Here is a 27,649-nt window from a genome sequence, read left to right on the forward strand (position 1 = left end):
CTGGCGTTTGTTCGAAACTCCAGAAATGACGTCATGATATAACAGTGTTTCATTGTTTTTTTAATATTTCTCTTCTCTTTATCATGTAGCTTTCTTATATTTCTTATGTTTTAAATTCGGCGCTGGAATGTACCTGAGGGATGTAACGACAGATCCAAATACCGTGATGGAATAACCGATATGTTTCATCGATATCTGGAATATCAACTGCTAACATCGATACAAACTTATCGTCAGAACTTATACCAAGAGCAGCCTATGCCTGTTGTAAGAGGCGACTAAATGGGTCGGGTAGTCAGGCCTGGTGACTTGGTTGATTGCATATCATCGTATCCCAAATACGTGGGTCGATATTCATGATGTCAATCACTGGCTTGTTTGATTCAGACGCGATTATTTACATGCCGCCTTCATATAACTGTAACATGACCCTGTGCTGCGTAAAAAAACAACAAACACACGTATGTATTGGCACATTTTGAATCATTTAATTACTTGGCTTTCAAGACAACACCATGAGGCTCGCGAGCTGGCTGCACGTGATTGGTCTGTTATCCCTTTGTGATCTCACACACGGAGGTCGTGTACACACGTTGAGACTGACACACAAGGGTGCTAGAGACATGTCCATGTCTATCATGGACCCAAGGCTACAATGTGGTCGATCGTGTGTGACGTTATCCCACTGTCAAGGGATCCTGTATGATGGCCACGTCTGTCGACAGATACTCAAACACAAAGACGTCAGAGAAGACAAAGATTCTGAATATTGGACAGTCATAAACAAAGGTATTAATAGTACCTTCATAGTTTATAAAGTGCAATGGGTAACAATTTGTTTCTGGCTCAGCTTTGACCTTTAAAGCTGAAGTAAAAACAGATAATCTGATTGACAAAGTGTTTTACCATGAATCCTGAACAATAATTGGCTTTGAATGTTCTCATATCATGTTGACAGTTAAAGCACGTAACGCTATTTGTGACTGTAGCATTGTTCTACTAGCTGCCTGTGCACCCCTTGTAGAGAGACAGTTAAAGCACGTAACGCTATTTGTGACTGTAACATTGTTCTACCAGCTGCCTGTGCACTCCTTATAGTGACATATTTAAAGCATGTAATGCTATTTGTAACTGTAACATTGGTCTACCAGCTGCCTGTGCACCCCTTATAGTGAGACAGCCAATATGTAATGGTCACATCACACAATTGTAATCCATAAACACATGTTTTATTGCAGAGGAAAAAGAGTTCAAGGGAGAGCGTGTACAGATACGCAGTTGTGAGTTCTGTTTTAGAATCAGGAAATATGCATAGTTAATGTAGTGATTGAGACTAATGTTTAAACACGTTTAAATATGATCCCATAACTGTCATTAAAAAGCTAAACGTTTGTGAAATGTTTAACACTTGCAACGTTTGTTATTTGGTGATCGGTAAGATAACTGCTCAGTGTTTCTGGTAGAATATTATCTTCCCTGTTGCCTTTCAGTTACAAGAACTGTGGTGATAAAAAGAGTGCACCTCCCAAACATCAAACTTGGTGAGGCTTTGAAAAAAAATCACTGTGATTTATTATTAATGTTTATTAAATGGTAAATTCAATGTTGCAGTAGATTAATATACACTAAATAGTTGTTGTTTTTTATAACGAATATTATAAGGCAATCATCAATTGCATCCATCAAAAGACGTGTATTTAAGGGATACTGAAGATATGTATATTTATTTAGGTTTTGAGGTCCAGGACAATTTCCAAATTACATTGACTCACATACATAATACTTATATCTACTCATTTGAACAATTGAGAATAAACATCTCTATCGTACATTTATACTGGGACACAATCATTCCTATTCATACATGATCCAAGTGGGTGTTGCTGAGTGAGACGGGGAAATGGCAAGTGTTCTCAAATATCGGGAATGAGGTCAGAAGATGTCTTTGTCCCTGTATTTCTGCTAGAGTCTGCACTTGAAGAATCGTGTTTTCATTCCAGATCGAGGAAGGAAGTAGCAGCATTGACCCTGGTCACAGTATCAACACTTTCACGTCATCATAGTTCGACATTATTCTGAAGCAGGCTCTCTCAAGGTTATCCCTGTCTGACACTGCGTGTAGATAGTAGATTGGAGTAGTGACACTGTTGAAGTAGTCGTTCTGAATAAAAACAAAATCGTGTACTTCCCGAGCGCAAGCGACGGTTATATATGAATTCTTGTATGACTTTCCTCAAACGATTAGACACACATGCTAGTGTAAAACTTTCTTTATTACCTGTTATTTCTGAATCCGTTGGAGCTTCCCTTTAGGGGAAATGCACAGATCACGACCGCCGTCACCAGCGTCACCGACTCCAACAATACACTGATACACGTGAAGTAATTGTGTTTTTTTGAAAATGTTCAGTCTTAAAAATTCAATAAAATCTACTTTATTTTGCTTTTCAATTTGAGCACATTCTGAAGTTTGACAGTACAGTAGCTATAACGTACGACACACGGTAAACCTTTGAAACAAAGTCACTAGATGGGTTGCCACCATTCTATTTACATTGGATACGACTATATGTCCAGGTCTTTCCAACACACCCGTTGAGGACTCGCATAAAACCGCCATCGGTGGTACTTGATTACAAATAGAATGCTCCACAACGTGTAGCAATATGAAAATGTATTATTTGTGTTTCTTATTGAGGTGTTTTTAGAAATTAGATACGTTCATTATGGTTAAGAGTTTGTTGTTTTGACGGTATTTATTTTTTAAGGTTAGGCCATGTACAGTAGTAGTCTTTTAAGGATTGTATGTTCCTTTTTATAGCGTGGGCATGTAAGGAAATAACTAAATTCACTTCCATTGAATCGTGAATTACAAAAAGTACACACTCTCTGTCCCCGTAGACATGTTTCTACAGTCATTAGGTGCTTGGGACATATTCCAATCCGCAATCCATTCGATAACACATTAATACAAACAATATCGTGCATCACGAACGGTTGCACGTCAATGGTAAATGGTAATCTTATTATTTATCTTATTATTGATCTGACCACAAAGAAATCTCAGCTCAAAGATGATCGTAACTCCGATACTTTAACATAGGTTTATGACAGTCCAATCAACAGTCCTTGGCGAGTATTCAGATCTCCCTCTTCCAAAATGGTAGATCAAGATCAATAAAGCCGACCGTTTGATTCATTATCATACATACCAGTCGTGATAAAATAATGCCGGTATTGCGTTATTACGTTCAGATGTCCATATCATTAAGAAACAATATTTTGGAGATAACCAGCTGACAAGACTTCATCCGCAAAGCGGAGTTTAAAACAAGCTTGCACATCGCTTTTTCGAATCATACCTCATTGATCAGATACAAATACACATTCACTCCTCAAAATTAAATTCGCAAAGAGAAATATATACTGGGGCTTGACATGAATCAAGTGATTGTTTAATTTATGCACAAAATTAAGTACTCCCACAAACCCTGCAGCCAAAAGGCAGAGTGTAGCTCGTGTGCTGTTTCATTCCTTCTTTGCCTTCTGCATGGAAGGGTAGTTTGCACACTGAATATACATGAATTTCGCTAAAAAGTCATGTGTATGATGACACAGGTGAGGATTAGGGAATTGTCTCGACCGTAATTGGGATTCCCCGACATTCCGTAGTGGTGAAAACAGTCCGCTTCAGCGGGCGTGGCTTATTTTTTACATGCATTTGGAAATGGACGCAATAACACGTGATCAGTTTAGCTGATCAGAATGCAGGAATCACAATGAGCACAAGGGAGTTTATTCATTACAAATCATTACAAATCTAACAAACAGAAAGATGCAGTTGTCGTACATAACACGACTTGTTATTCCAGCAAAGTATAGTTAGTATTCAACAGGGTCACCAATTCCACGAGGTCCTGATTTACGGACGCTGTTGTTGGTTACTCTGCAGTTTTAATGACTTTTGGTTTGGACTTCCGTTGGTTTGACAAAATGAACAGACTCGGAGCGTAACTTTTTGTCCTTAAGACGTTTGAGAGAAAGTATGATTCTCGACTCAATGCACTCCAGGGGGAAGGTCGTTTACTCAACTGTCCGATGTGTGTGCCGAAATGAGAAACATGTACAGATAAAAATAATATCTGTATTTGGTGGAATTTATTCATTTTTGTTGATCAATTGCACAGAAAATGTTGTGTTACCTTTGGTCTTCTTTGTGTTTCATGTTCATTGATGTACACAAATATTAATGTCAGCATTGGAATCATTAGAAATTCATTCTGAAGAAGTGTTATTGATCGGAGAGACAAAATGACTTTGAGTGGCAAATTGAGATAATGGAATAACAGAGCTGGGCGAATTGGGGTTTGACGAATAGGACCACTTGACATTGTGTCCTTCATATGTAGCGTGACACTTCCATTTCATGTGACTTCCGTTTTAAGGACAAACTCCTGAATGTATTAGGGGTTAGATAATCCGAATAATGAGACGTTTATAAAAGAATGCACTGTTAGCTAAGTCGTTACGGCAACCAAAAGAGCACAGCATTTTTAGCGGACCAATGCACATGTGAAACTTATGAAAAGTTATTATACTCGATCACCAAGCATGTGTGTTAAATTGATATAACCGATATCTAAAACGTTATTATATATATGATTTAATAGCTAGAAATATTGCTATCATCAAACTGTCCCAGAGAGAATGCTACAATCAACACACGTCTTCATTCCATTATTGAATAAATCGAACTGTTCTAACGTTCTAACTGTCCTCTCATTTATTATATTGTCCTTCGTCCGCCACATTCGTTCTTCATCCATTTACAATAAACTTCATACACTGCCCGTACACGTATCATAATACACATTACCCCCTTATACTACACCTATTATAACACACCTGCCATCATTTGATATACTCCATACACTGCCCGTACACGTATCATGACACAAGTTACCCCCTTATACTACAGTATATTATACAGCACCTGCCATCACTTGATATACTCCATACACTGCCCGTACACGTATCATGACACAAGTCACCCCCTTATACTACAATATATTATAAAGCACCTTCCATCACGTTATATAATTTCAGTCAACAATACACATCATCATCTGCATGAGAGCCCTTAACACAATCTTAAAATATCAACAACGTACAGAAAAGACACCAAAGACAAAGTAGTAAAGTACATGGGATTTAAACTAGTTGTTCAGAATAGATAGCAAAGCAGGCATCTGTCTTCAGCTGGTATGGATTGTAAATGACCAGGAAGAATCCAACAATGGACACTAATCCTCACAGCTCTGTGTGGTGACATCGCAGCTCTTGGTGTTCACGTCAACAGAACCTGGAGAAAAGTTAACGGAAGTATTAACACCATCGATATCATTTGTGTTTCAGTGAACATTTATTTTATTAACCAAGTTGGTTAGGTATATGACAACTGCTCCATGTCCAAACGCCCTGCATCGCTGGTGAAATCAACATATGTCACGGCATATATGTATAGAAACATATTTATAAATGTTCCACACTTACATACACGTAGAGAAAACATTAATACTGTTTACGTTTTGGAATTGGGAACAGTGAAGTATATTTTGTTCACACTGTCTTCAGCAGTGACACATTGATAAAGTACTGACACAAACCTATTTTAAATATTCTCCTCCATCCTTTGTCTAACTATCGTTAATCGTATCGTGAATTTGTTTTGTAATTTAATACCAGTGGTAACGAATATATGTACAGCCATTTTTTTGCTGGCTTCCACGTCTTCCGAAAGAAAATAGTTACTAGTAATTGACGCACTTCAATAGACAATGGGTCCCTGAATGTTTAAACAAGCCTTGCCATGCACTGAAGACGGAAACCTACGAGTAGCGAATGCAGTGTGAAATTCAGTCACATCAAGACAACTTATTCCACCTTGTAGCATGATGTCGTCTATCGCATAAAAGCGCTGTTGCCTCAATGTATCTAAAACAGTATGTCATCATGACAGTGAGGTGTACCAAAGTATTAACGTTGCATGGGGCATGGCACATTTATATTTATGTATGGAATCACAGTTTTAATACTGCTTACACAATGTCCACCTGAGAGATCTGTAATGTCAATGTTTCAATACTGAAAATATTTAAGTATTTAGTTGAAAAGAATGGTTTTAGAATATGTAAAATCATATGCAGGTGACAGGTCAGCGTTGGTTCCTGACTTTGACTCTTCAGCCTATTGAAAATAGCTTTCATATTTTGATTCTCGATGTGTTATGCTGACGCGTTTGGTTGAATGAAATAGACGTTCGATATCTCAGAGTTGGAAACTAGGTTTATCTCCTTTCTTCTATGTAATAAGGTTCTCTCTTCGCAAACGCAGGGCCGTTTCAGCCATCATGGAGTTATTGTGGCATAGAGAAGTTGACGCAATTTTACAGACAGGACACACTCATTTAGATACATCCATCCTTCATCCTGCGTCCTACACGTATCAGTAGATTAATTTCATTTAATTCACTGCTGAAAGTATGTAGGTAAAAGAATAGTTGAACATGTAAGAACTATGATTCAATGAAACACTGAAGTGGATGTATATGAACGACTGGGCAAGATTGAAACTTGTACTTACCATGCAGGAATGGACTGGGCCGAGGCATGAACGAATTCCTTGATGTTGGAAATAAATAAAAAGGTTTTACTGGTTATCGAACAAAACTAAGCGAAGCATCAGTGAAATTGAATACTCATACGTATTTGTTTTTTGTTTGTTTTTTCTTGTTTAACGCTGCATTCAGCAATATTCCAGCTATATGAGGGCGGTCTGTAAAAAAATCGAGTCTGGACCAGACAATCCAGTGATTGACATCATTAGCGTCGATCTACGCTATTGGAATACGAAGACATGCATCAACAAAGTCAGCGAGCCTGACCACCCGGTCCCGTTAGTCGCCTCTTACGACAAGCATAGTCGCCTTTTACGGCAAGAATGGATTGCTGAAGACCTATTCTACCCCGGATCTTCACGGGTTACTTATATGTAAGTTTGTATTAAACTATTAGTGATCTAGGGCAGAGGGAGCAACATGTGTGACTTTCTCGTTGACTGTAAGAAGATGCCCAAAGTTGTCTTAACAAGTGGTTGGTTTTGTACACAGGTAGATTTGTTTGCTTGTTTCTTGTTTAACCTCACACTCACCGATGATCCAGCCATATAACGGTAAATGTGCCTGTCTCATCTTGAGCCTTGATCTAAGCAATTGGGAAACAATGACATGCATTGACCCAGATTTCCAGAAGGACAACTGCTACGTTATACTTACATAGGTAGGTTTGTAGGTTCCTCTCCACCTACAACTTGACATAATAATAAAATAGTGTCTTAATTACAATAGGAAAGGACCTTCGACAACAAGCAAATAATATATAAAACAGTATGTAAACCTACGGTAATTTACAACAAGTAATATATAGTAATATATGATGAAATAAGGTCATACATGATAATCTTTATAGCGGGTGGGGGTAGAAGAAGGTAGGTCGGGGTACAGGGTGGGGCGTAGTTTTGGGGCTAGGGTTAGGGGAAAAGTAGTTTCCATGTTGCCATTCCACAGACCAGAAATAAGTCACTATCAGTAGAAGTAAATTACTTAAAATTATTTTTTTTTGTAAATTTATCACAATGACTCCCTCCTTACTTGGATTAACTGAGGCCATGAACATGTATGAAATTTAATTTCTTTATAAATTGACCTAAAGACCTCAATTGTTAGACTGAAAATCCGTAACCCCCAAAATATCAGACCTAAACATTCTCAAATACATACCTGAAGTGTGCTGGGTCTGTCTCCGACAAAGAACCACTGAGACGGTGACGAGGGCAACCACAACCAGGATACCGAGTCCAGCTGCAAGGCCGATTGTAATTCCATGTTTGCTCATGACTGATGCTTTGGCTAGAAATAATAGATAATGTTCGCACAAGACCTGGTATAAAACAAGATGCCTGTGGATGCAAGTGAAGGTTGTAGCATTCAAAAAGGATACTGAAAATATCGAAAAGCGCTTCCATGATAATAAGAACTCTCAACAAAACGCACAGTCCATTGTACGATTTCGTCTAATTCACAAACATGTGTACATGAATCTTTTTCAAATAATGAAGTTACCAAGCGTTCGCAAAATAGCAGTCACAAGAAATTATTACTTTTCCAGAAGCAATAAATGCACAACGTTTAACACAATACCATTGTTTGTTTGATAAAATAAAGCCTTGATAAGCCATTGTCCTTGGTGTCACTTACATAGTGTGGTTGTTGTATTTAACAATGTTATCTCCCCTTCACCATAGACATTAGTAGCATACAACTGGAAGTGGTACGTCACGGCAGGTGTCAGTCCTTGGATGTGCACACTGGCGTGATGACTACTTCCTGGATCGGCTATGTTGTCGTTCCATGTCAACCAATGAGACTCCAATTCCGACTTGTACAGGAGAGTGAACGTCTGGTCAGCCCCACCATCGAAGCTGGAGGTCCACTGTAGAGACACAGATGTATCAGTCACAGAAGCCACCTGGAAGTCTGTGGGTACAGAGGGTGGAGCTGAAATGAAGATGACAGATGCATCAGTCACGGGTACAGCAGCCACCTGGAAGTCTGTGGGTACAGAGGACCGGGGCAATACACTGGAGAACAACTTATTGCAGCTTCACTGAAATTCATCATTTGACAACAATATTAATTAGAGCAGCTTCAATATATATTTGGCATTATCTCAAACCTACCATGTTAACATAACGCCAATGATTAATGGTTACCTACGGTGAATAATGTGATAAAAGAATAACATAATCCCCGAAGAGACTGATGAAATGTGGACACAAGAATACCTTCACGATCATTACAACAACAAGCCCATTTCTATTTGGAATATAAAACGGTAGAGATTATCCAGTCTTGATTATCTCCCGAATCTCATTCTATTGGAAGTAAAAGGCAAAATACAGGTGACAGTTATATGAATGGATCACAAAACATGATGATGCCAAGAGTTTGTGAAGAGGGAAAGCATGACCTGCTCTAAAGTCAGCACACGCCGTTCACACAGTAATTGTTGCCCACAAAAGTACGTGTGTGTTTGTTGCCTAACGCCGCCGAGCCGTATTCATGCCATACAAAGGCAGCCTGTAAACATTCTAGTCTGGACCAGACTACCCAGTAATGTCCCAGACAGTCCAGAAAATGACACACTAGCACGTTTTCGGATTAAAGCATATGTTTATCAACCATATTGTCTTATGAAAGTAACGTACAGTATACAGTGAGTCTGATGTTCTTTTCCTGGGATTCACCAACGCCGTTTTGTGCCTGACAGGTGTAGTCCCCCTGGTCTGTTCTGGACACATTGTTGAGACTCATCTGGCCTGCCAAGGGGGTGTTGTCTTTCCTCCATGTTATAGCGCAGCTTGGGTTACACTCGGCAGTGCAGGTGGCAGTGAAAACACCAGTTCCCTCAACCATACTCAGTGATCCTGACGGTGTAATAGTTACACTATCCCTGGGACCATCTTAAACGAAGAATGAAAACATTTTAGTACAAGAATCAACAAAAATGGGCGATGCATTGAACGGTTTAAAAGAAGATTCAGAAAATCTTCTTATAAGAATAGGTCCCGAGCAGCCCAGATGTTTTTGTCGCAAGAAGCGAGGGAACAGACAGGGTGGTCAGGCTTGGTGACATGGTTGATTCTATGTCATCGTACCCTGACATCGTTGCAGATTGTCGGCGATGCCAATCACTTGTTTGTCTGGTCCAGACTGGATAATCACAGGGAGCAATGATATCAGTTGGAGTATTGAATATTGTGGCATTACGAAATGAATAAATATTAATTGCAAATATATCTTCTTCCAAACTCACACTGCACATCCACACTAACAGGTTCGCTTGCTGTCCCCAGGTGTAGCCTGCCTCCACTTGGTCTGAGCATGTTGCTGGCTGTACAGGTGTACAGTCCACTCTGGTTCCTACTCATGCTCTCTAGTACAAGCTTTGGCTCTGCACTGACAGTGTAACCATTATGTGTCCAAGTGTAGTTTGTGCCTCCTGGGTTTCCCGGGGTAGTTACATTGCTGCAGTCCACACTGAATGAAGAGAACTCAGTGACGTTCATCAATGATGGTAACCCAGAGATAGTTGGTGGGTCTGGAAATAAAAACATGTTTTACAATTGAGCCACGCAATTTGAAATACATTCATGTAAAATGTATACATAAGTTACGAAATCGACACTATTTATACACGCTGTCTTCACTGAACATGTGATGTCATACTGAACACAATAAGGCAGATTTTAAACAGTGGAAACAAAGACCAAATGCATCATACTGGTATGACATCACAACTTTATGTTCATTATTTCAGAGAGTTTGAACGCTCATCCATATTGCATATTTGTCGATATATGTGCTTTGTCCCATATTGTATCAGGATAACATTGATGTTTATTTTTCGGTAAACTGGTGATGAATGATTAACAGATTCTCTATTTAACACCTCTACAATACATATGCCATACATAAACACCAAGTCTCACACTGTATGTCCAGTACAACCTGTCCTGTAGCTGAGCCTAACTGTTGAGGTCCTTCACTTGGTGTGAGAGTGTTATAAGCTGTACAGGTGTACTGCCCTCCCTGATTCCTGCTGGTGTTGTGTATTTCCAACACAGAACTGGTGCTGATGACAGAACTGTTCAATGTCCACGTGTAGTTTGTTGTTGGAGGGTGTCCTTGGACGATGTAGCTGCTACAGTCTACCCACACTCTGGATGTCTCTATTACTCCGTAAGACGATGGGAAGTCAGACAAAGAAGGAGCATCTGTTAAAATAACGAATTGTCTGTTCTGAAAGGCTACAACGATGACAAAGAATATTTACTCTGTTTGTGCGTTAGTTCTTTAACAAGGAATTCTCACATTTTGAAATTCAGAAGGATGGTTATTATACTTTTTTTTTACCAGATGAACATATGCACTTCTGTTTAGATATATACTATCTTGTTTCGATTAACTTGGCAGCCACTTTGTAATGGGTATTTATACACAAAGGGCGTATTTGATTCTTTTCATGTATGTCTTCTTGGAGTTTAGAAAGTAATATTACTGATGTCATTTTATTGTATTCCTCTGTGAATATCCGGGTAAGAATTGGACTTCAGCAACCCATGCTTGCATACCAACCGTAAAGATCTGGGTTAGAATTGGTCTTCAGTAACCAATGCTTGTCGTAAGAGGTCACAAACGGGATTTTGTAGTCATACTTTGTTGATGCATGTCATTGTGCACCAATTCGCTTGTCGATGCTCATGACGTCATTTACCAGACTGTCTGGTCCACCTTCGATTATTTACAGGCCACCGTCATAAAGCCAGAACGTTGCCGAGTGTGGTGTTAAAAAAGAAACAAACAAACGAATCCTATGAGCATGACTATGTCATTACCAGAGGGTTGCTGTGTTATTGTATCGTGATAGGTATCTCAACTCACACTGTACAATGACATTGACTGTGGCTGAATCTGAACCGACTTCGTTGTTAACATTGCATGTGTATAGGCCTGCTGCAGTTCTGTTGATGCCACGGTCTCGAAGAACAGCCACGGCATTGAACACAGATCCCTCATAGCTCCATGTGTAGTTGCTTCTACTAGGCTTGCCGGGTGAAGTATAGTTCCTACAGTTGATCCAGAGATCACTGTCTTCAACTACTTGGTAGGAAGACGGGAAGCCAGATAGAGATGGTGCATCTGTTGACATGAGATTGTATATGATTACACAATATATGACACATGATACATTATATGATGGCGTGTGTGATAAAATCATTAGAGTGTGAGCTTTGATTCAGCTAGATCTCTCAGAAATCCAAGTTCAGCTCGTGGTGGGGTATACGGGATTTATTCCCCGCTGAGAAATTTATTTCCCTCAAAGGCGGGATACATAGTATTTCATTAACATAACGTGGACCAATCAGATCACACCATTCTGACATGGAGGTATGATAATGTATGTTATGTGGTGGCATGTTTCACGAAGGTGTGAGCTTTGAGTTAAACACTCACATTTTACATCAACACTGACGGAAGCTGACTCCGACCCAACAGCATTGCTGACAGTGCAGGTGTACTGTCCAGCCTTGGTCCTGTTGATGTTGTCTACTTGAAGAACTTCCTCATTACTGAACACTGACTGTCCATAGATCCACGTGTAGTTGGTTGTTGCCGGGTTGCCGGGTGAGGTGTACTTGCTACAGTTGATCCACAGTTGTGATTCTTCCACCACCCAGTGAGTAGGCGGGAGTCCAGATATCGAAGGGGCAACTGTAAAGGGGATCGGGCTATTTTAATGATGATGTTTGATGGAGTCCGTCCATGTATAATTCATTCAAATTGTACAGAACAATGACTGACTCATTGATTTAAGTTGTTGGTGAGTAGTTGTAGTGTGTGTTATAAGCTGAGAAAATATGAAGCTGTGGTGTCCAAGCATAAATATAATCGTCAGGCATGGTATTTTACAAAAACACAAATTTGTGAGTTGATTATTGTATGTGTATTTGTGATTTTAGCCTGTAATAGTTTTGTGGTTATATAATAAATTCAATACCTTTTTAAGAAATAATGTCACTAAAAGATAGCAAATATGTCTAGACAACTATGGTAACATTAAAAGGCAATACGACATAACAGCTATAAGGTATTACGGCAATAAGATATATTTGCTAAGCTGTGTTACTGCCATAAGATATTATTAATGTTAGTGTCAGCGTACATCCACGTCAGTTTATTTTCCCCACCTTTCAATGAAATGATGTCATTAATACTCACACTCGACTTCAACATTGATATGTGTGTCGACTGTACCCTGCCGTTGAGAGTCTCCACTTGGGGTCAGAGTGTTACTAGCTGTGCATACATATTCCCCTTTCCGACTCCTGCTTATATTGTACACAGTCAACACAGCCTCCTTACTGACGCTAGAACCTTTATATGTCCATGTGTAGCTTGTCACTGATGGGTTTCCTGGTGTAGAGGCACTGTGACAGTCTATTCTTAATGTGGACATCTCTGTGACGCTCCTCGTTGACGGTAATGCGGTAAGTGTTGGCGGGTCTGACAAAACATACAACATATGTGTGTAATGTGTGTGTGTGTGTGACAAAACATACAGCATGTGTGTGTGTATGTGTGCGTGCGTGCGTGCGTGTGTGTGTGTGTGTGTGTGTGTGTGTTATGAATTAAAGTTAAAAAGTAAATGTTGTGTTGGGTCGATAACAATTGTTATCCCTCGCAGTTGCACCTGTTTCAGTTTGTCACGATAGTTTGTATGTGTGGTTAAATAACAAAAACGAAACCCTTTCATAATCATTAGACATCTTAGCTTTATAGCTTTATATAGGATTCCGTCTCTGCGCATGTGTGTATGGATCACTATCAAAGAGTGATGATACCAGATGTTCGCGAGAAATTTGGCATATCGTAACAAATACACATATGATTCAAGTCAAGATAAGGAATAGCACTGTACGTAATGTTTGGCACTGATACCTAAAAACTGAAAGTTGTACTCCACATGCCGACCCCAAGGCCACAGGGCCACAATTGGTGTCCACGGATATGCCTATTTCTTGTCTAAGTATCCTAGCACCACATCTCACATGTACACATGATATTTTCTCAGTGTATTTCAGATGACATTTGCTTGCATTTGTTATACATTGTTCTGAAACTTTGTTGATAGCTATGTGTATATAAATAGCTTTACGATCATCACGTTCAGTAACAAATGTCATAACATGTGTAGAATGAATAATGTCGAGCTGTTTTGATATGACATGTACATATAAGGGTGTTGTTCTGCTCATTATTCAAATTCACTTTCCTTCACGTTCTGTCTATTATCAAAATAATATATTAACAGAAGTGAATTCATACCGGTAAAAGAAAAAAAATCTGGACTTATAAGTAAGTGTGTCTGTTGCTCTGGTACATCACGGAGTAACTCACACTGTACGTCAACGTTAACCCTGGCTGTTGCTTCTCCTTGCTGTTCAGATCCTCCACTTGGTGTCAGAGTGTTGCGGGCAGTACAGGTATACTGTCCTGCTTGGCCTCTACTGATGCCGTCTATTCCAAGCAGAGAACTGGCACTGACTTGGGAACCATTGAAGGTCCAAAAATAGCGTGTTACTTCTGGATGTCCATGTGTGGTGTATGCTCCGCAGTCAATCCACAATCTTGAAGACTCGATCACCCGGAAGATTGGGGGAAAACCAGATATAGATGGCACATCTGAAACAGAATATTACTTGTAGCTGTTTTAAGAATAACAATGTATTTTCATGCATTATCACTATTTCAAGATCAACTTTACATTATAATTTTCTTCATATATCTTTTGCTTTTGAAACATGATGGCTTGGAGTCTTAATCAATATACTCGGCACCCTTGGTACCGCAGCATTCGTCGTACCGCGTCATTTGTGATTTCCGGTACACGCCTCTTAGCGGCTGCCTATATATGCAAATCAGGAACCAGGAAGTGCTCACTTCGTAAACAATTTCAAATCAATAGGAATGTTCCGTCTGCTGTAAGTAGTGAGTTATTTACGCCTTGATACTTACATATTTTTAAAATTTCCTTAACCCCATCTTTCAATGGCAAACGATATAACACGCAGTGACCCAAGTAAACAGTACCTATCGACCTGAACTAGAATATCTGCATATTCATGGTAATAAGGTAACGAAAGTTACGTAGGCCGCACATTGTTTCCCCGCTCTGTGGGTAGAATCTATTAGCTCATTAGGAACACAATGCCATACCTAGAAATACGTTCTTCACTAGTAGCCAAATGATTAATGCATACTTTTGGCATACAAGGAGTGCCTTTTATATATTCATTGTTTACTTTTATCATTTTTCCATTTTTTTGACAAATTATTGTCATCCGATTTTTTAAACAAAAATCTTAAAATATAATTTCTGATATTTTGTTTTTGACTTTGAAAAATATTGTTTTCTTACTTTAATACTTCAATATGCTTTGAATACCTATACCAGAATTTTATGTGTGCTGTCTTTGCACTAGTCTGGACAAATCACCGAAGTCTGGCATTACCATACTTAGTTGTTGGTAGATGTAGGTCCTGTTGTTCTCCATACACAACTTTTCCCTGCACCACGATCCGAAGGAGTTCTCTCCCTTGTCAAACTGAGCGCGAGGCTCGGCTTTTACTTGGTGCGATTAATGTAAATAATGAACTTTTATCAGTAAAATATGCACAGTTAGATACAATAAAAGGCATCTGATAGAGAACACGAATAAACATAAGGTTTAGTGGATGCATTTTGTTCTGTTAAGCGTCCATAACAAGTACCGCGATACCACGAGGTTGCAGGTTACATCGTAAGAGTTTGGTCCAACACAAATTAACATTAATTTCAAGATCACAAAGCGTTCCTGGTGTCAATAAACCACTCACATTGTACGTCGACACTGACGGAAGCAGACTCCGACCCAACAAGGTTGCTGACAGTGCAAGTGTAGCGTCCTCCTTCAGTTCTGTTAATGTTGTTTATCTGAAGTACTTCCTCAGTACTGAACACTGATTGTTCATAGCTCCATGTGTAGTTAGTTGTTTCCGGGTTGCCTGGTGAAATGTAGTTACTGCAGTTGATCCACAGTTGTGATTCTTCTACCACCCAAAGAGTAGACGGGAGACCAGATATTGAAGGGGCATCTGTTCATTGGAAATATTCGATTAGAAATAATTACTTCATTACCTAAATCTAAGCGTATATTTATTATTCACTTCAAACCTTTGCTCAGTTGCAGAAAGCTTGGAAAACACTTTTTCTCAATCTGCACTTCCATTACGTGAGTGAGTGAGTGAGTGAGTGAGTGAGTGAGCTGGGTCTAACGCCGCGTTTAACATTATTCCAGTTATATCACCGTCTGTGAGGTTAATGTGGGAGGAAAGCCCAAAGTGATGCAGGTCTCAGACGTTTACCACTTTGGTGGAAGCCACGATCACAGGCATGATGCTGACAAAGCTAGAAACATAATTGGGGTGAACTGGGATCCGAACCCACAATCAAAGGTTTCTAGCGTGCCCAAGGGACATAACTCTGCACAGCGAATCGCGGCGCAAAAGACGACTGGGCCACCCGTGCCCCGTCTATAATGTCGACCACCTCTGATGTGACAGGGCATTAAAAGATGGCACATTGGACTATCACACGCAGTTACTTCTACACCAACACATGCATTGACGTCACAGCTAGTCTTCTTTAAGTTTCCGAAGTGATGAAAGGGGAAGTTGATATCAAACTTGTTCATTCACTCATTCAAAAACGGGGGGCACGGGTGGCCAAGTCGCCTAAGGCGCCGCGATTCGCTGTGCAAAGTTGCGTCCCCTGAACACGCCAGAAACCTATGGTTGTGGGTTCGAATCCCGGTTCATCCCGATTATGTTCCTAGGTTTATCAGCACCATCCCCTTGCTCGTGGGTTTCACCGAAGCGGTAAGCGTCTAAGACCTGCATCACTTCGGGCTTTCCTCCCACATTAAGCTGACACGCCATGATATAACTGGAATAATATTAAAAGCGGCGTTAAACCCAACTCACTCACACTAATTCAAAAACGAGGGGTGGCCTGGTAGCCTAGTGGTTAAAGCGTTCGGTCCTCACGCCGAAGACCCGGGTTCGATTCCCGACATGGGTACAATGTGTGAAGCCCATTTCTGGTGTCCCCCGCCATGATATTGCTGGAATGTTGCTAAAAGCGGCGTTAAACCATGATTGAATGATTTAAACATATTTATTCACAAGGAGTGAACGGGATTGTTCTTCAACCCTAGAATGCCCTCTCCCTGGTATTTACACAAAATTCACAATTTAAAATTCAATATATATGCATACAACACTATAGATGAGAGAGAGAGAGAGAGAGAGAGAGAGAGAGCGAGAACAAGAGAGAGAGAGAGAGAGAGAGAGAGAGAGCGAGAGAAAGAGATTTATATACATTGTTAAATGAACAGTTTTTTACACAAATCTTTTAGTTGTACATATATAATGTTGTACTGCCTTAAATATAGCTTCATTTTCTGTAACAACCTGATCTGCATTGCCGTATAACAGTAAGTGTACATATACAGGTATGTTATGAACAATGGTTTTAAGGCTGTTTAACATAACTTCACTCTGATGACTAAACAATGTACAGTCCATGAGATAATGATATGCATTTTTCACATGTATTCGAACATGTACAGTTCGGGTGATCTTTTATACCAATTCTATATAAATCATAATTCAATTGACTGCACAAGTATCTCAGTTTTGTGTGTAAGATATTATATTTTCTTTTTCCATAAGCGAAGTACGCAGGTGACGTGGGGTGGTGCTTTTGTAACGAAGTTTTAAAACAAGAAATCGTAGAATTTCGATCTGATAACGGAATAGAGTTCCACAATCGGATAGACGAACGTGTAAAAGGAGTCACACGAATGTCTTAGTCTTGTGAGAGGAACACTGATGTTTTCAGAGTTTCTGAGACTGTATGAGTTTTTTGCAGCAACGGTTTTGGGTAGAATATCTGTTTGATAGGAAGGGGCCATGTAATGATTAATTTTGAAGAAAAGACAAAGTTTACGTTTCTTTCTTCGCTCAACTAAGGGTTCCCAACCGGTTTTGTAATATAATGAATGCCTGGGGGCATATTTAGGTAGACCAGTTACAATGCGTTAAGCTTCTAATTGTAATTGTTCTAAATTCTCACTTTGTCCTTCGGTGCAACCATTCCAAACCTCACATGCGTATTCAAAGTGTGGTCTTATGAAAATTTTATATATATTGTTCATAGTATTTCTGTGAAGTAGATGTTTGAGTTTTCTCATTGAGTAAATCATCTTCGAAGTTGTTTTAATTATGGTATCTATATGACAAGACCATTTGCCACTGGCTTCAAGTATAACACCCAAGTAAAACCATACTCACTCACTCATTCACAAACGATCAAGGGAACAAAGGAACGAACGAACGAACGAACGAACGAACGAAAACCCTACCCATACTACCTATACACATAAACACATAAATGAATAAACAAACTTGCATACATACATCTATATACTTATATGAAAATAACTGGAATATGTAGGAACTTGTGAATGTCAAAATGTATTTGACACACATCTGCAGCATTATTAAAAAAAGACTTACACTGAACATCCACATTGATTTGTGCTGTTGCTATGCCTTGTCGTGGAGTCCCTATGTATGGTGTCAAAGTGTTGCTGGCAATGCAGGTGTACTGTCCTCCCTGATCAGGGCTGATGTTCCTTCTGGCAAGAACCGCCCCTGTACTGACAGTAGAACCGCCATAGGTCCACATAAAGCTTGTACTGGGAGGATTCCCTGCTGTGGTGTAATTGCTACAGTCTATCCTGAGATTAGATGACTCAGATACTCGGTACGTCGAAGGAAACACAGATGTCAGTGGAGCGTCTGTGGACACAAAGCCATGCGGTAAGTTTAGACATGTCCATACACGCATAGCTTTACCTGTAGCAGTAACACAAGTACTTAATTACTTACTTGTATGTCCATGTATTATCACAAGACAACATCATAATGTTCTTAGTCTTTGATTGTAAAGATGGGGTGTTTTGTGTGTATATGCAAAGTTTGCAGAGAGTATAAGCAATAATTTAGTCCAAAACAACTACACCTTGTCACAAGGATCATTGTGAGTGCTTTGGGTCAATAAAACACTCACATTGTACGTCAACGCTGACGGAAGCAGACTCCGACCCAACAAAGTTGCTGACAGTGCAAATGTACTGTCCTCCTTCAGTTCTGTTAACGTCGTCTATTTGAAGTACTTCCTCAGTACTGATCACTGACTGTCTATAGCTCCATGTGTAGTTAGTTGTTGCCGGGTTGCCTCGTGAAGTGTAGTTACTGCAGTTGATCCACAGTTGTGATTCTTCTACCACCCAAAGAGTAGACGGGAGACCAGATATTGAAGGGACATCTGATCATTGGAAACATTCAGTTTGAAAATAAATAACTTCCTAACCTCAATCTAAAAGTATATATTTATGTTCAACTTCTGATCTGTGCACAGATGCAAATTTGTTCGAAAACACCTGATTTTGGTCTACCTTTCTAATCTGTCAGGTCTCTTTGGTTTAGTGGATACAGTGTCTGTTGGGAGAGCTGGATATTGGGGGTTTGATGACATTACTCATTACAAAGCGTTAAGGTGCTTAACGATGAGGGGATAAAACAAGATCTGGAGGAACAAAGTCGGTGCGAAATATGTTTGTTTGTTTATATGGGATACTTCGAATATGGAGAACTTATGAATGTCTAGATGTCAAATACAAGTATATGCAGCGTTTTGTATAAATGTATACACTGAATATCCACACTGATCTGTGTTGTTGCCATCCCCAGTCGTTGAATCCATCTGTATAATGTCAAGCTGTCTTCCTTATTCTTTTATGAGTTTGCCTCTCCCAAGAACAGCCCCAGTACTGACAGAACTTCAGTGCTTGAGTTTTGTACGTATTTTCTTGCTCGATAGCTTACTTACTTCAAACACCACATTCGTCCAGAACATTCTACTCACACTGTACAACCACGTCCACCTGCGCTGTGGCCGCCCCCTGTTGCTGAGACCCTCCACTTGGTGAAAGTGTGTTACTGGCAGTACAGGTGTACCGTCCTCCCTGGTTCCCACGTATTGCGTCTATTTTCAGCACTGCGCCAGAACTGACAGTGGACCCTTTGAAGACCCAGGAGTAGTCTGTTGTAGCAGGGTTGCCATCTGTTGTATAATTGCTACAGTCTATCCACAGTCTGGAGGATTTAATCACTTGGTAGGTTGAGGGAAAGCCAGATAGTGTTGGTGAATCTGTTAAAAAAAGAAATGTTTACGGATTACATGATATATACATTTGCTGATATAGTAAACAATTAGTGAGTGAGTGAGTATGGTTTTACGCCGCTTTTAGCACTATTCCAGAAATATCACGGCGGGGGACACCAGAAATGGGCTTCACACATTGTGCCAATGTCGGGAATCGAACCCGGGTCTTCGGCGTGAGGAGCGGACGCTTTAGCCACTAGGCTACCCGACCGCCCCAGTAAACAATTAAATCAAAAAATGACATATAAGAGATATGTGCTTATGGCCTGTAAATTTTATTTGTTAATTAGCTATATTTGATAATGACATGGTGTTCATTCTTATATGTGTGTTGTAGAACTAAGATTCGTTTTAAATAGAGCATGGGGAAATCAATGTTTCTCTGATTCGTATATCTTTTAGTTATGCCAAGTAAAAAGTACTACCCACACTGAACATCAATTGTGACTGAGGCTGCCTCCTTCCCTACAGCATTGCTGACATTGCAGGTGTATTGTCCTCTTGCAGTTCTTTTAATGTTGTTTAGTTGAAGTACCGCCTTTGTACTAACGGTAGATGTCCCATAGCTCCATGTGTAGTTTGTTGTTGACGGGTTGCCTGGGGAAGTGTAACGCGTACAGTTGATCGACACTGAAGAATTTTCCATCACTTGGTAATCGAGTGGAACACCAGAGAGTACAGGTGAATCTGTGACATGAAACCATACATACACGATACTGATGGTGATACATAAACGTCATATTCTTAGAGTAGTACATGTGTTATTTTAAATAGTCAGGGATGTATCGCAACACCCATTTCCTTCATTCATTTGGGCGGTCTATATCTGATCAGTTACACTCAAGGTGTTTGTGATAACAACACTGAACATGCACATAAATAGCTCAGTGTGCATTTGGAGTTTATTATGAACATTGAATTCGTTTATCTTTATTACAACTTAATCACAGGAGCAGCACAATGTGATTCATACACTGGACATCCACATTGACTGGAGCAGAGTCGGATCCTACTGTGTTTCTGACAGTACAGGTGTACGCCCCTCCCTGACTCCTACTGATGCTGCTTCTTGTCAGTACAGCTCCTCTACCGACAGATGACCCTCCATGTGACCAACTGTAGGTTGCTGCTTGTGGGTTGCCCTGTCTTGTATATGAACTACAGTCCAGTCTTAAAGTAGCTGACTCATTCACTTGGTACGTGGATGGGAGGCCAGATATTTCAGGTGAATCTACAAGCAAGAAGATTCATCAATACTGGTCCATAACCAGTTATATATATGGATGCAAGGATGTCCAAGTCTTTCAAATGCATCAACTCTTTACTATGACATACTTTCCTACTGCTCCTTTATGTTTAATTAACATATCTTCACGAATGTGAAAATTATCTCCGGGATTCCCTAAGTATAGGATATAAACCGCCTGTGCGGGCTATCCGTGAAAATAATGCAGTCCGGCAAAGGAAAAGCCCGCAGGCCGTAGGCCCAACGGATGTCCTTGCGCTGGAGTGCATTATTTTCACGGATAGCCATAGGAGAAGGTTTATATCTGACTTATAAACCGACAGATATGAAGATGCATTTTTGTTTAATTGACATTACTTTAATTCTGAAATTTCAATTGTAGCACTCGAAAGTTCTCAGTCAAAAGCGCACAGCTCGAGAATCCCGTGGGCAGAGTGATTTTCGGAGAAAAGAACAACCTGCTGTAACAATGGTAATGCATCACTGGAGGTTTATAAGATGTGTGTGTGTAGTTGCGCTGCTTCAGAGACTGGATACGTGAAAATGGCAGTTAAACATAAGTTTCTATTAAGTTATAGGTGTTTTAGGTGTCTTAGGTTCGTTTACAAATCAACATGCGTTCAAATATTCAACAAATTCAAACAATAATTGTTATATGTTTTGTTAATACAGTTTCGATTAGAATATATAACGATTAATCACAACTTAGAAATTACTTAGTAATAAATGGTGTTCAAACCAAGAACGTTGTTCATAATGATGATGCTTACACAGATAACATTGCAAATACGTTTGGAACTATAACAATTTCCTCTGCCATGCCTCGAAAAGAAGTAAACAAAATTTGCTTACATCTTACGTCTACGTTGACGGAGGCAGAGTCTGATCCTACTGTGTTTCTGGCAGTACAGGTGTACGCCCCTCCCTGACTCCTACTGATGCTGCTTCTTGTCAGTACAGCTCCTCTACTGACAGTTGACCCTCCATGTGACCAACTGTAGGTTGTTGCAGATGGGTTGCCATGTGTTGTGTGTGAACTACAGTCCAGTCTGAAAGTAGCTGACTCAGTCACTTGGTACGTGGATGGGAGGCCAGATATGTCAGGTGAATCTACAAGCAAGAAGATTCATCAATACTGGTCCATAACCAATTATATATATGGATGCAAGGATGTCCAAATCTTTCAAATGCATCAACTCTTTACTATGACATACTTTCCTACTGCTCCTTTATGTTTAATTAACATATCTTCACGAATGTGAAAATTATCTCCGGGATTCCCTAAGTATAGGATATAAACCGCCTGTGCGGGCTATCCGTGAAAATAATGCAGTCCGGCAAAGGAAAAGCCCGCAGGCCGTAGGCCCAACGGATGTCCTTGCGCTGGAGTGCATTATTTTCACGGATAGCCATAGGAGAAGGTTTATATCTGACTTATAAACCGACAGATATGAAGATGCATTTTTGTTTAATTGACATTACTTTAATTCTGAAATTTCAATTGTAGCACTCGAAAGTTCTCAGTCAAAAGCGCACAGCTCGAGAATCCCGTGGGCAGAGTGATTTTCGGAGAAAAGAACAACCTGCTGTAACAATGGTAATGCATCACTGGAGGTTTATAAGATGTGTGTGTGTAGTTGCGCTGCTTCAGAGACTGGATACGTGAAAATGGCAGTTAAACATAAGTTTCTATTAAGTTATAGGTGTTTTAGGTGTCTTAGGTTCGTTTACAAATCAACATGCGTTCAAATATTCAACAAATTCAAACAATAATTGTTATATGTTTTGTTAATACAGTTTCGATTAGAATATATAACGATTAATCACAACTTAGAAATTACTTAGTAATAAATGGTGTTCAAACCAAGAGCGTTGTTCATAATGATGATGCTTACACAGATAGCATTACAAATACGTTTGGAACTATAACAATTTCCTCTGCCATGCCTGGAAAAGAAGTAAACACAATTTGCTTACATCTTACGTCTACGTTGACGGAGGCAGAGTCTGATCCTACTGTGTTTCTGGCAGTACAGGTGTAGGCCCCTCCCTGACTCCTACTGATGCTGCTTCTTGTCAGTACAGCTCCTCTACCGACAGTTGACCCTCCATGTGACCAACTGTAGGTTGTTGCAGAAGGGTAGCCATATGTTGTATATGAACTACAGTCCAGTCTTAAAGTAGCTGACTCAGTCACTTGGTATGTTGATGGGAGGCCAGATATGGCAGGTGAATCTTCAAGCAAGAGGCGTTAACAACAGAGTTCAAGAACCATTCCGATTTATGGATGCAAAGATGTTCCTGTTTTTCAAATGCGTCCAATCTTTATAGTGAAAAATACGTTTATCTTGAGACAAAATGGGTTTGGGCTTGTATGGGTGTGTTTTGACATTACCATAATCTTAATTTTAACCAAATGAAGGTTTGTTATTGGTTCATTAATCCAGTTACTCTTATAGTTAATATATGGTGATTGGTCCTAATTTACAAATTACTCATTAAATAATGTTGTGCAAACCAAGAGCAGTGTTCATTATGGCGATGGTTACACATAGGACATTGCCAAATATGCTTAACACGATTGAACATATCACAATTTCCCCGTCTATGCCTCGAAAAGAAGTAAACGATATATGCTTACATAGTATGGTCACGTTGACGGAGGCAGAGTCTGATCCTACTGTGTTTCTGACAGTACAGGTGTACACCCCTCCCTGACTCCTACTGATGTTGCTTCTTGTCAGTACAGCTCTTCTACCGACAGATGACTGTCCATGTGACCAACTGTAGGTTGTTGCAGAAGGGTTGCCATGTGTTGTATATGAACTACAGTCCAGTCTTAAAGTAGCTGACTCATTCACTTGGTACGTGGATGGGAGGCCAGATATTTCAGGTGAATCTACAAGCAAGAAGATTCATCAATACTGGTCCATAACCAATTATATCTATGGATGCAAGGATGTCCAAGTCTTTCAAATGCATCAACTCTTTACTATGACATACTTTCCTACTGCTCCTTTATGTTTAATTAACATATCTTCACAAATGTGAAAATTATCTCCGGGATTCCCTAAGTATAGGATATAAACCGCCTGTGCGGGCTATCCGTGAAAATAATGCAGTCCGGCAAAGGAAAAGCCCGCAGGCCGTAGGCCCAACGGATGTCCTTGCGCTGGAGTGCATTATTTTCACGGATAGCCATAGGAGAAGGTTTATATCTGACTTATAAACCGACAGATATGAAGATGCATTTTTGTTTAATTGACATTACTTTAATTCTGAAATTTCAATTGTAGCACTCGAAAGTTCTCAGTCAAAAGCGCACAGCTCGAGAATCCCGTGGGCAGAGTGATTTTCGGAGAAAAGAACAACCTGCTGTAACAATGGTAATGCATCACTGGAGGTTTATAAGATGTGTGTGTGTAGTTGCGCTGCTTCAGAGACTGGATACGTGAAAATGGCAGTTAAACATAAGTTTCTATTAAGTTATAGGTGTTTTAGGTGTCTTAGGTTCGTTTACAAATCAACATGCGTTCAAATATTCAACAAATTCAAACAATAATTGTTATATGTTTTGTTAATACAGTTTCCATTAGAATATATAACGATTAATCACAACTTAGAAATTACTTAGTAATAAATGGTGTTCAAACCAAGAGCGTTGTTCATAATGATGATGCTTACACAGATAACATTACAAATACGTTTGGAACTATAACAATTTCCTCTGCCATGCCTGGAAAAGAAGTAAACAAAATTTGCTTACATCTTACGTCTACGTTGACGGAGGCAGAGTCTGATCCTACTGTGTTTCTGGCAGTACAGGTGTACGCCCCTCCCTGACTCCTACTGATGCTGCTTCTTGTCAGTACAGCTCCTCTACTGACAGTTGACCCTCCATGTGACCAACTGTAGGTTGTTGCAGATGGGTTGCCATGTGTTGTGTGTGAACTACAGTCCAGTCTTAAAGTAGCTGACTCAGTCACTTGGTATGTTGATTGGAGGCCAGATATGTCAGGTGAATCTACAAGCAAGAAGTGTTAACAACAGTGCTCAAGACCCATTTCGATTTACAGATGCAAAGATGTTCCTGTTTTTCAAATGCTTCCAATCTTTATAGTGAAAAATACTTTTCTACTGAGACAGAGTGTGTTTGGGCTTGTATGGGTGTGTTTCGACATTAACACAATCTTAATTTGAACCAAATGAAAGTTTGTTTTGGTTTAATTATCCAGTTACTCTTATAGGTAATATATAATGATTGGTCCTAATTTACAAATTACTCATTAGATAATGTTGTGCAAACCAAGAGCAGTGTTCATTATGGCGATGGTTAGACATGGGACATTGCAAATAAGCTTAACACGATTGAACATATCCCAATTTCCTCTTCCATGCCTCGAAAAGAGGTAAACGAAATATGCTTACATAGTATGGTTACGTTGACGGAGGCGATGTCTGATCCTACTGTGTTACCGACAGTACAGGTGTATTCCCCTCCCTGACTCCTACTGATGCTGCTTCTTGTCAGTACAGCTCCTCTCCCGACAGATGACCCTCCATGTGACCAACTGTAGGTTGTTGCAGAAGGGTAGCCATATGTTGTATATGAACTACAGTCCAGTCTTAAAGTAGCTGACTCAGTCACTTGGTATGTTGATGGGAGGCCAGATATGGCAGGTGAATCTTCAAGCAAGAGGCGTTAACAACAGAGTTCAAGAACCATTCCGATTTATGGATGCAAAGATGTTCCTGTTTTTCAAATGCGTCCAATCTTTATAGTGAAAAATACGTTTATCTTGAGACAAAATGGGTTTGGGCTTGTATGGGTGTGTTTTGACATTACCATAATCTTAATTTTAACCAAATGAAGGTTTGTTATTGGTTCATTAATCCAGTTACTCTTATAGTTAATATATGGTGATTGGTCCTAATTTACAAATTACTCATTAAATAATGTTGTGCAAACCAAGAGCAGTGTTCATTATGGCGATGGTTACACATAGGACATTGCCAAATATGCTTAACACGATTGAACATATCACAATTTCCCCGTCTATGCCTCGAAAAGAAGTAAACGATATATGCTTAGAAAAGTATGGTCACGTTGACGGAGGCAGAGTCTGATCCTACTGTGTTTCTGACAGTACAGGTGTACGCCCCTCCCTGATTCCTACTGATGCTGCTTCTTGTCAGTACAGCTCTTCTACCGACAGATGACCCTCCATGTGACCAACTGTAGGTTGTTGCAGAAGGGTTGCCATGTGTTGTATATGAACTACAGTCCAGTCTTAAAGTAGCTGACTCATTCACTTGGTACGTGGATGGGAGGCCAGATATTTCAGGTGAATCTACAAGCAAGAAGATTCATCAATACTGGTCCATAACCAATTATATCTATGGATGCAAGGATGTCCAAGTCTTTCAAATGCATCAACTCTTTACTATGACATACTTTCCTACTGCTCCTTTATGTTTAATGAACATATCTTCACGAATGTGAAAATTATCTCCGGGATTCCCTAAGTATAGGATATAAACCGCCTGTGCGGGCTATCCGTGAAAATAATGCAGTCCGGCAAAGGAAAAGCCCGCAGGCCGTAGGCCCAACGGATGTCCTTGCGCTGGAGTGCATTATTTTCACGGATAGCCATAGGAGAAGGTTTATATCTGACTTATAAACCGACAGATATGAAGATGCATTTTTGTTTAATTGACATTACTTTAATTCTGAAATTTCAATTGTAGCACTCGAAAGTTCTCAGTCAAAAGCGCACAGCTCGAGAATCCCGTGGGCAGAGTGATTTTCGGAGAAAAGAACAACCTGCTGTAACAATGGTAATGCATCACTGGAGGTTTATAAGATGTGTGTGTGTAGTTGCGCTGCTTCAGAGACTGGATACGTGAAAATGGCAGTTAAACATAAGTTTCTATTAAGTTATAGGTGTTTTAGGTGTCTTAGGTTCGTTTACAAATCAACATGCGTTCAAATATTCAACAAATTCAAACAATAATTGTTATATGTTTTGTTAATACAGTTTCGATTAGAATATATAACGATTAATCACAACTTAGAAATTACTTAGTAATAAATGGTGTTCAAACCAAGAACGTTGTTCATAATGATGATGCTTACACAGATAACATTACAAATACGTTTGGAACTATAACAATTTCCTCTGCCATGCCTGGAAAAGAAGTAAACAAAATTTGCTTACATCTTACGTCTACGTTGACGGAGGCAGAGTCTGATCCTACTGTGTTTCTGGCAGTACAGGTGTACGCCCCTCCCTGACTCCTACTGATGCTGCTTCTTGTCAGTACAGCTCCTCTACTGACAGTTGACCCTCCATGTGACCAACTGTAGGTTGTTGCAGATGGGTTGCCATGT

General features: G+C 39.8%; 1 protein-coding gene across 1 annotated transcript; it reads right to left on the bottom strand.

Annotated features, from left to right (window-relative positions):
* Nucleotides 1–3,789: 3,789 nt before the first annotated feature.
* Nucleotides 3,790–26,912, bottom strand: LOC139457013 (hemicentin-1-like). Its single transcript, XM_071238467.1, has 24 exons — nucleotides 26,870–26,912; nucleotides 25,687–25,944; nucleotides 25,025–25,282; nucleotides 23,900–24,157; nucleotides 23,236–23,493; nucleotides 22,111–22,368; nucleotides 20,986–21,243; nucleotides 20,442–20,699; nucleotides 19,713–19,997; nucleotides 18,855–19,112; nucleotides 18,299–18,583; nucleotides 15,557–15,814; nucleotides 14,078–14,362; nucleotides 12,134–12,391; nucleotides 11,561–11,818; nucleotides 10,609–10,893; nucleotides 9,933–10,217; nucleotides 9,325–9,579; nucleotides 8,315–8,614; nucleotides 7,838–7,966; nucleotides 7,334–7,367; nucleotides 6,643–6,680; nucleotides 5,315–5,362; nucleotides 3,790–4,107 (listed from the first exon to the last, which is right to left on the bottom strand). Exons 1-24 carry the CDS (start codon nucleotides 26,910–26,912, stop codon nucleotides 4,088–4,090), a joined length of 5,130 nt encoding a protein of 1,709 aa, XP_071094568.1. The 3' UTR covers nucleotides 3,790–4,087.
* Nucleotides 26,913–27,649: the final 737 nt, after the last annotated feature.

Source organism: Haliotis cracherodii, unplaced genomic scaffold (genome assembly GCF_022045235.1).
Source record: "Haliotis cracherodii isolate W230 unplaced genomic scaffold, xgHalCrac1.p SCAF_12, whole genome shotgun sequence".
NCBI classification, from domain to species: Eukaryota; Metazoa; Mollusca; class Gastropoda; order Lepetellida; family Haliotidae; genus Haliotis; species Haliotis cracherodii.

Bases quoted from the DNA above. Each gene is read 5' to 3' on its own strand.
- LOC139457013 (XM_071238467.1), bottom strand. From the start codon at position 26,912: ATGGCTATCCGTGAAAATAATGCACTCCAGCGCAAGGACATCC. The intron at 23,494-23,899 runs GTAAGCATATAT...TCTTGCTTGAAG, and splicing joins CGTCAACGTGACCATACTAT to ATTCACCTGCCATATCTGGC. The intron at 9,580-9,932 runs GTGAGTTTGGAA...TCTTCGTTTAAG, and splicing joins TGTTAGTGTGGATGTGCAGT to ATGGTCCCAGGGATAGTGTA.